This window comes from Galeopterus variegatus, unplaced genomic scaffold, assembly GCF_000696425.1.
Source record: "Galeopterus variegatus unplaced genomic scaffold, G_variegatus-3.0.2 Scaffold1386, whole genome shotgun sequence".
Lineage (NCBI taxonomy): Eukaryota > Metazoa > Chordata > Mammalia > Dermoptera > Cynocephalidae > Galeopterus > Galeopterus variegatus.
Genome location: NW_007727497.1, coordinates 241,663 through 251,243, shown reverse-complemented (window position 1 = coordinate 251,243; position 9,581 = coordinate 241,663). Strand labels below are relative to the sequence as shown.

The 9,581-nt window shown below is 53.6% G+C and overlaps 2 protein-coding genes across 2 annotated transcripts; both read left to right on the top strand.

Annotated features, from left to right (window-relative positions):
* The first annotated feature begins 152 nt into the window (after window positions 1-152).
* TRAPPC1 (trafficking protein particle complex 1) lies at window positions 153-1,744 on the top strand. Its single transcript, XM_008576665.1, has 4 exons — window positions 153-376; window positions 530-600; window positions 944-1,082; window positions 1,362-1,744. The coding sequence occupies exons 1-4, from the start codon at window positions 278-280 to the stop codon at window positions 1,488-1,490; spliced, it is 438 nt and encodes a 145-aa protein (XP_008574887.1). The 5' UTR covers window positions 153-277; the 3' UTR covers window positions 1,491-1,744.
* An 883-nt stretch (window positions 1,745-2,627) lies between these two features.
* KCNAB3 (potassium voltage-gated channel, shaker-related subfamily, beta member 3) lies at window positions 2,628-9,581 on the top strand. Its single transcript, XM_008576666.1, is given in 14 exon segments — window positions 2,628-2,869; window positions 4,230-4,273; window positions 4,360-4,397; window positions 4,642-4,721; window positions 6,069-6,113; window positions 6,200-6,244; window positions 6,450-6,493; window positions 6,681-6,767; window positions 7,044-7,129; window positions 7,273-7,393; window positions 7,479-7,573; window positions 7,932-8,052; window positions 8,197-8,285; window positions 8,563-9,581. Coding segments are annotated over 14 exon segments (1,215 nt in total). The 3' UTR covers window positions 8,641-9,581.

The following is a 9,581-nucleotide window of genomic DNA, read 5'->3' as shown; positions in this document are numbered from 1 at the left end:
CGAGAGCCAGGGCGCGCGTGCGCGGCTCCGGCGGCCACGGATTGGCTAACGGAGGGAGGCGGAGTCTGAAGAGACGTACTGGGGTGGGGTTATACTCCGCAGTTGCAGTGTAAGGACCTGCTGGGGCGGGGCTCCGCGAAAACCGGAAGTGGCTCGTGACGGGCACTCGGAGCAGTTCCGGCGAGTCCGGGGTTGGGGTCCTCACCTTCGCGCCGAGAACCCGGGCGCAAGGAGTGGAGGAGGTACCGCGGCGAGGCTCACACTCCCTGTCCTACAGATGACTGTCCACAACCTGTACCTGTTTGACCGGAATGGAGTTTGTCTGCACTACAGCGAGTGGCACCGCAAGAAGCAAGCGGGGATCCCCAAGGAGGAGGTGATGAGAGGGCCCCGGTGCAGCCCGGGTGAACTCTCATCTCCAAACACACATAGTACCAGCCCAGCCCCTCCTCTCGAAACCCCGACTTGTTCCTACCCCCACCCCGTCTCCCTCAGCAACCGAGAGCTAACTCTGCCCTTCTCCCTCCAGGAGTACAAGCTGATGTACGGGATGCTCTTCTCCATACGCTCGTTTGTCAGCAAGATGTCCCCGCTAGACATGTACGCGGAATCAGAGGGGATGCTGAGAGGAGAGCTAGCCTTGGGAATCTGGGGGTGGGGAAAATTTACTCGAGTGGAAGCGCGTAGAGAGGAGACGGGGACTTTAGAGAGAGACTGAGTCCAGAGCGGGAATGCTGGAGCTGACAGGAACGGGGGTGGGGAAGGTCTGAAAGCTGAGAGTTTGGGGGCGGGGCTAAATAGAGGGGTGAGGGTGGACGGTGTCTTTACTCAACCAGCCTCCTACAAACCATAGAGGAAGAGGGAGGCGACCTTGAGGGGATCAGAAGGATCTCTTTGAGAGAGATCCCATTCCCATTCTTTAACCTCCTCCTTATTTCTGCAGGAAGGACGGCTTCCTGGCCTTCCAAACTAGCCGTTACAAACTCCATTACTACGAGACGCCCACTGGGATCAAGGTTGTCATGAATACTGACTTGGGCGTGGGACCCATCCGAGATGTGCTCCACCACATCTACAGTGCGGTCAGTGCCAGCCCCGGGGACCCTTCCCACAGAGCTCCTTAATAGCTATGGCCACAGCCAGAGCCCCAAGACACCGCCTTAATCCTAGCGTATTATATCTCTATTGAATTCAGAGTTTTCTTAGGGGCTTTTAGATCCTTAAACACTCCCACCACCAGTTCCCCTCAGAGAGGTCTTGCTTCCCAGCCATTGTTGCTTGTGCATTCACACACTCCTAAGGTTTGGGGTTGAAAACAAGAAGTGTCCAAAGCCTGGCTCTAACATCCTCCCTCTCCACAGCTGTACGTGGAGCTGGTGGTGAAGAATCCCTTGTGCCCTCTGGGCCAAACTGTGCAGAGTGAGCTCTTCCGCTCTCGACTGGACTCCTACGTTCGCTCTCTGCCCTTCTTCTCCGCCCGGGCTGGCTGAAGCACCCTACCTCACTCAGAAGAATCTGTGTCTGCCTGGGGCCCTTCCTAACCTGTGCCCCTTGAGGTCCCCCACTGTAAGACCCTCCACCTACCCCCTCCTAGGGCAACACCCTAAAGACCTGTCCTGGTGCCCTCCATCACCAGAATGAAGCCCACAGGAATCTTCCATCTCCAAACCAGTCCCTCTTTCCAGTTTTATCCCCTATCTGATGCTGTGAGAAGCACAGAATAAACTTTTTGTCACCCTCGGTGGCCCAAGCGTGTCAGTTTGAGGGGACCCTTCCTGTCTGCCCCACTCCTGAAGGCTGGAAATAGGGTGGCCCCACCCCCCTGAAGCCTGAGAAGAGGCTGATGGGTTTCTTAACTGCAGCATTATTGACATTTTGGGCTAGATAATTCTTTGTTGCTGGGGCTGTCCTGTGCTTTGTAGGATTTTAGCAGCAACCCTGGCCATCACCCACAAGATACCAATAGCACATCCCTCCTCACTCCCAGTGATGACAATCAAAAATGTTTCCAAACCTTGCTGAATGTTCACTGGGGGACAAAATCCTTACCGGTAAAGAACCACTTTCTTGGGAAGACTGACATGCCCGAGTCCGAGGGTGCAAGAACCACCCTCTTGCGTTCTGCTCACAGAATATTCAAGCTGCGAAGCCTTCGGCAGGAGGGGCTTATGCAGATGAGCGGCAGGCTTGGCTGGGAGGCGGGTGGCTCTATGCAGATGAGGGGGCGGTGCCTGCATGACGATAAGCTGGGCGAGCTGCCGCCGCGGCCGGGGGCCTAGCGGGTCCCGCTGCGGTTCGGGTTGAAGTGGCATTCCTCTCCCGTCCCCTTCATCCCTGGGTCTCTCCCCAGGGACTGCCCCCGACCTTTACCCTCATTTATTTCCCCCTCTACTCCGTGCTCCAGTGCCCCCCATATCTGAATATCACCACTCCTGGCGTCCCCCGCGTTTCTCCCCTCCCGCGACCCCCAGCAGCCGGCCCCCGCTGGCCCGATCCTGCCTGCCGGCTCCAGCCGCAGCCTCCTCAACCTTCCCGCTGTCGCAGGGCTCACCCCACTGCGCCCCTGGGTGTCCGTCCGCGGGCTTCCCGCCCCCTGGGAGTCCCTTTCCCCGCCCTGGCCAGCCGGCATGCAGGTGTCTATCGCGTGTACCGAGCAGAGCCTTCGCAGCCGGAGCAGTGAGGACCGTCTGTGTGGACCCCGGCCAGGCCCCGGGGGCGGTAACGGCGGGCCGGTCGGCGGGGGACACGGGAATCCTTCGGGGGGTGGTGGGTCGGGCCCCAAGGCCCGAGCCGCACTGGTCCCCTGACCCCCAGCGCCTGCTGGGGTCCTCCGAGAGAGCACCAGCCGAGGCACTGGCATGAAATACAGGTATGGGGGTGGCCCGGAAACCCACCCCACCCTATTCCCTTTCGGGACCCCTGAGGCTTCTCGGGATGGCTGCCAAGGCCCCTTCAAACTTCGCTAAGAAGGTTCCCGAGGTTTCCCTTCATTCCATCTCTTCCTCCCTTCACCAGCACTTTCCTCCTCGATCCCTCTCTCGGTCTCCATTGATACCCCTATGAAAGAAAAAAGCGTAACTGGGTATTATCAGACCCAGGCGATGCTCCAGGGTTTCCCTTCTTAGCCCTAGGAAGGCCAGGGATGCACGGATCTCCACGCTGCACCCTCCTCCAATGGAGTTTCCTTGGGTTAGAGTCCTGGAGAGAGGAGGGAGGAAAAAAACGCCTTCTCACTCAGGCCTGCTCGGGGTGCCTCACCCAAATACTGCCCCCACCTGCCCCAAGGGTCCGGTCTTCTGCCACCTTTCTTGGGGGAAGGGAAGTGGGGCCTGTGGGAAGGCTGGACCACATCTTTCATCCCCATGCTGAGAGACAGGGACTGGGTGGGGAAGGTGGACCAAAATGTAACTGATTTTCAGAGAACTGAAACCAGGGGGTCTCAGAACTCACAGTAGAGGGGAGGAGAGGGTTCCTGCTTGGGAATGAGCTCGAGGACCCTGATCTGAACTGCTTTCTCACCTGAGGAATCTGATCCCCTCCAAGTGGCAGTCCCTGATTGGGAAGCTGACAACTGGGTGGGGAGCCTTGAGAGGAGGAGAGGGCTTGCTGTTTCAGAGACAGTCTTCACAAGCCAATGGGAGCAGAGGGAGTGGAGAGGGGAAGAGGGAAAACTAGGCTTTCCTGTCATACTCCTCCCCAGGTATTCTATCTGCCTTTGCTGGAGGTTCATCTACCCATCCCCTTAACCTAGTTAGGGACCCTTGCCTGTCTGAGTGCCTGAACTTGACTTGGTTTACCTCTGCCACCCTGGTATCTGCCCTTTAGTATAGCACTCTTAGAGTCTGTTCTCACAAACTCACCACAATCATCCACATTTCTCCCAGCCTCCTACTCCACACATCACAGAGATGACTCAAACACAAACAAGACCCCACCCAGAAGAACGACAAACCAGACACCATGTCTTCAATGTGATCGGAGGGAATAGAGGTATTGGACAGTGGCTCCAAAGGAACAATCATTTATTTGTTCACTTGTTCTTTCAATAATATTCCTAGGGCTTCTGCTATGGAGATAGCACTGCTTAATCCTATAGGCCCTCTGGGTCTAGTTTCTTTGGACTGAGACACCCTGAGGGCTTCTCAGTCTGTTAGCAGAGGAGCTGAGGGCTGATAATCTAGGTCCCTAATGGAGGCTCCACCCCTTCCCGCTGCTTCTGTATCCCGCAGGAACCTAGGAAAATCTGGTCTTCGGGTATCCTGTCTTGGCCTGGGTGAGTTAGAACGGGAATTCAGGGAAGGGACATTCTTTCATGGCCTGCTTCCCATAGTTCTCACATGCTTGGCTTCTCTCTTGCAGGTACCTGGGTCACATTTGGTTCTCAGATCTCAGATGAGGTATGAGGCATAAGTGGTGGGACCTAGAAGCTGGGTGAGGGGGTGTGAGGGAACCAGAAAAAAGGGAAATGGACCTGGATAGGGGTTTGGACAAGAAGCATGGGGAATGAGGGATCTGAGGCTGGAGGATGGGGAAAGGGGAAAGAATGTGGAAACCAGGGCTGAGGTGTGAAGGGTTAGAGTGCAGTGAGAGAGGTAACTGAGGGAGAGTGACTGACCTTTCAACTCTCTCTCACCTCCTTAGACAGCAGAGGATGTGCTGACAGTAGCCTATGAGCATGGTGTAAACCTGTTTGACACTGCTGAAGTATACGCAGCAGGAAAGTAAGGATTGGGGTAAAAGAGCTAAGTTACATTTGGAAGACAGAGAACATTAGGGCTTCTTGTTTTCCCTCTAAAGAGCCCTAGGAATTGTGAGAACACTAAGGTCCAACCTTTCAGCCCATGGGCCCCCAAAGCATTGTGGAGTTGTAGTCCCAACATCAGTCCCTCTCTAGCTTGAAGGTCAATGGGCATACTATGCAGTCACATTAAATAAAACCAACAAATATATCATGGGCATCAGTTATGTGCAACTATGTAAGGATTATAAAGCTGAATTTTCAAACACACCTCGCCATGTGACACATCCATGGCTTCACATTGGGCTTTTCCAAAACCTAAGATGAACTACCCGTGCCTCTTCTCCATCTGGCAAACACTTCTGCTCATCTTCGAAACTCAGCCCCAATGTCAGCTCCTCCAAGAAGCCTTTGCCCAACTCCCCAAAGTTGGTCACCACCCCTAGTGAGATCCCAAAGTATTTTATTTTATTATTTTTTTGGCTGCTGGCCAGTATAGGGACCTGAACTCTTGACCTTGGTGTTATAACACAGTGCTCTAACCAAGTGAGCTAACCAGCCAGCCCCTAAAGCACTTTATACTGCCTTCTGACACAGTTAATTACTGCTTTATGCAGCCATATTCACTGCTCAACTCGAAGGCTCCTCCTGCCATGGCATTTGTCTTGCTCTTCCACAAACACCTATACAGAGGCTTGCAAAGAGCAGGCACTGCTTCTGGGATGAAATCAACGTATGTTCAAAAAGTGCACAGTCTGAGTGGTTAAACAAACAAAGACAGGGAGATATGAAAGATTAAACAGTAAAACATTTCAGTAATAGTCCACCATAACAACTTAACATTCGTCACAAGTTAGCTCATAATTATGTGCTATGGAAGCTGACAAGAAGGACTGACCATAGACCGTGGCAATCAGAAAACATTTGCTGCATGCAGCAGAATCTAAGCTGAGCTTTGGAGAATGGGTGGGATTTTGCAGAGGCTCAAAGATGGGAGAAGGCAACCAGATGGTTGAAGCCAGACAAGGCAGTGTCCTTCCTGGCTCCACCACAGTCTCTCCCTCTCTTCTCATCCTATTCTATCCCTGTAGCACACCCAACAGGGCTTGGTACATAGTTGATGCACAACAGGTATTTGTTGAATGAATGAATGAAAACTGGACAACTACACCCCTAGTTTCAGGAGTCCCTCCTATTTAGTCCAGGATGTGGCTGACAGCCCAAGTGGGCTCCTGGTTTATGATTTACTTTGCAAGAGAGAGAAAGGTAGGGAGCAGAAGGAATTGATCCACCTTGGAGGGGTCAGTGCCTTGCACTGTCTTTCTTCCAGGGCAGAAAGAACCCTAGGCAACATCCTCAAGAGCAAAGGTTGGAGGTGAGACTGCATTTTGGGGGGTTGCTAGGGATATGATCATCCAAAAATTCTTCTCTTGCTGGTTCTGCTATTTCCCTTTTTTCCAGGAGATCAAGCTATGTCATCACCACCAAGATTTTTGGGGGAGGACAGTAAGTGGCTGCCCCACTACGATTGGGGAGAAGACCTACAAAGAATATGTGAAGGTGTATGGGATGGGGGTGGGGACAGCATTCTTGCACCTGCTCCCCCAGGTCTGCATCCTTTCTGTGAGGACCCATGTGATCCCAGTTCCTCATGTCTCCAGGCCAGCCCTATCTTTGCCATACCTCGTCTTTGACTTACCTTTTCCTACAGGGCAGACACTGAGCGAGGCTTGAGCCGCAAACACATCATTGAGGGTGAGAGTTGGGCTGGCAACCTGAGGTGGCTGGGTATGGAAGCCAGAAGAATAGGGAACATTCTCTGAAGCTCTAGATTGGAGGCTTTGAATAGGGATTTAGGTGGCCATGGCAATGGGGTAAGGCTTGAATTCTTAGTAAACTGAAGCTGAGGTGCTTATCTTCCTCTCTCCACCCCCACCTCCAGGCTTGCGGGGTTCCCTGGAATGCCTCCAGCTGGGATACGTGGACATCATCTTTGCCAATCTCTCAGACCCCAACAGTCCTATGGAAGGTAAAAGCAGCACTCCCAAACCTGACAGTCCTTCAAAACCAAGCATTTCCTCAAACCATCAGCTGGAAGTCAGCCCCTGCTCACAAGGCCTCCCAAGCTCCACAGTGGTAGCTCAGATACCAGAACTTGGATAGGGAGAGAGGCAAAGAACAGATACAAACCTCTCTGACTCCACAGGGATGCCTGGGGTCTTGGTGGGGCAGCAGAGGTCTGCAGATCTGGAGTTCTAGATTCCGGGGTTCTGACAGCGAGATTCTCCCTCTCCCATGTGCCTAGAGATTGTGCGAGCCATGACCTACGTCATCAACCAGGGCCTGGCCCTGTACTGGGGGACATCCCGATGGGGGGCTGCAGAAATCATGGTGAGTGTGTGACCCCACTTCCATCCCACAACTGGTTCTCACTGTTCACGTGGACATTTCAAACCCTGCTGCTCTGGGGGAGGGGGGAGGGAAGGAAAAGGAAGGAGTGCTCTGACCCTCATCTCTTCCCCACCACTACTCAGGAGGCCTACTCCATGGCCAGACAATTCAATCTGATTCCTCCAGTGTGTGAACAAGCTGAACACCACCTGTTTCAGAGGAAGAAGGTGGAGATGCAGCTGCCAGAGCTCTACCCTAAGATCGGTTTGCAGTCTCCTTATCCCTACCATTTCCTTGGCCTCACCCATGCCCTAGGTCCCTTTCCCCACACCAATCCTCTTCCTCTTAGGTGTTGGCTCAGTTACCTGGTCCCCTGTGGCCTGTGGTCTCATTACCAGCAAGTATAATGGGCAAGTCCCAGATACCTGCAGGGCCACCATCAAGGTGAGATCTGGGGATGGCAGAACTGGGCTGGTGTGTGTGTGTGTGTGTGTGTGTGTGTGTGAGTGCGTGTGTGACATGTCTTTTGCTGATTCTCCTTGGCCTCCAGGGCTACCGGTGGCTCAAGGACAAAGTGCAACACCAATCCTCTTCCTCTTAGGTGTTGGCTCAGTTACCTGGTCCCCTGTGGCCTGTGATCTCATTACCAGCAAGTATAATGGGCAAGTCCCAGATACCTGCAGGGCCACCATCAAGGTGAGATCTGGGGATGGCAGAACTGGGCTGGTGTGTGTGTGTGTGTGTGTGTGTGTGTGTGAGTGCGTGTGTGTATTGTCTTTTGCTGATTCTCCTTGGCCTCCAGGGCTACCGGTGGCTCAAGGACAAAGTGCAGAGTGAGGATGGCAAGAAGCAACAAGCCAAAGTCACGGACCTTCTCCCCATCGCTCACCAGCTGGGCTGCACTGTTGCCCAGCTTGCTATTGGTGAGACACTGACAGCGTCCTGAGATCATCCCAAACCTAAGACTGTTTTTTCCCTAGGGAGGACCGTCTTCTTCAGAGACACTTCTTAAGTCTATGTGTTCACTGTTCCCCATCAGTTCTCTTTTTTTCCTCCTCTGGCCCCAGCGTGGTGTCTCCGCAGTGACGGTGTCAGCTCGGTCCTGCTGGGCGTGTGGAGTGCAGAGCAGTTGATAGAACACCTGGGGGCTCTACAGGTGAGCCGGGGACTCAGAGGCAGAGCCCATCTCTGTTCCCTTCCCCGGGAGTCAAGGGCACACTGTCCAACCCAGAATGGCACTGTGAGGTCTTCCACTACAAAGTCCTCATTTTGCTGGCGAGGGTCCCAGGGCGACAAGGCGAGGCAGGAGCACAGCTGTGACTCTTTCCTTGCCACTCGGCCCCATGGGGATGCTTCCCCGCGTCCTCGAACCCCATTCCCTTCCTCAGTGACCCAGCATGTGCTGCCCGCTCCACCGCCCTATTATCCTCCAGGTGCTGAGCCTGCTGACCCCACACACGGTGATGGAGATAGACGGGCTCCTGGGGAACAAATCGCATCCTAAGAAATAGTCCGTTGGAGGCGCACAGACCCAACCTAGAGCCGCTGCAGCCTCCCGGGAACCGCTTCCCCACAGCCACCTCCCTCCCGCTCCGGGTCCCTGAACGCAGCGGCCAGAGCCAGGGTGGCCCCGCCCACTAACGAGTTCCGGCTTCGAGTAGCTATACGCATGAACAAAGCCGTATCCTTCCGCAGAGGGCCTTGTGAGAGAAAGCAGTCCTCCCGCCTTCTACCTACGTCCTTCTAGGCCTTCCTGCTAATCCCTGGCATGAGCTACGGGCCCTCCCCTCTCTGCCACTTGGTCTCGCTCCCTTCTGTCTTCCCCCTATTGCCGAGACCCAGAAAAACAACCTGGCAGTTAAGAAGAAATAGGCAGAGTAACTCAAAAGTGGCCCTTGAAATGTCATCAAAGGGTAATAACCTAACAGGAAGTGAATTGTGATGTCATCTGGACATAGGAAATGGGGCTTTACCGTTATTCGGTACAAAGGAAGCCAGGCTGGTCCTGGCAGGAAGTAAACGATAATCTTTGGGAAACCAGGAGCCTGCCTCCCAGCCCGGAGGTAGAGGACGGCTTAAAACTAGAATTAGTGTAATACTTTTTTCATGCTGAGATGGGGGTAAACGTGTGGAATACAGTGACACAGCACTGACAAAGGTAACAGGAAATTTGATAGCAGATGTATAGTATGCTCTGGCAAAAGTGGCCAGGGTGGCCCTTGGAAAACAAAGTTGGGCCGTGCTTTGCAGGAATTAGTGACAGTTTTTAAGTCATAGCAGAGACAAAGGGCTGACATTAAAGGGTCTGAGGACAGACTTTTGAGCCTTGAGCAGAACTTTCTACCTGGCAGTGGAGGATTGCAGTTTTCCTCCTTGCAATAATCCTAAAGCAATAATGATGGTCCTCTTCTGTAAGACTTCCCAGGGAACTATAAATAAAATCTTAACTTGA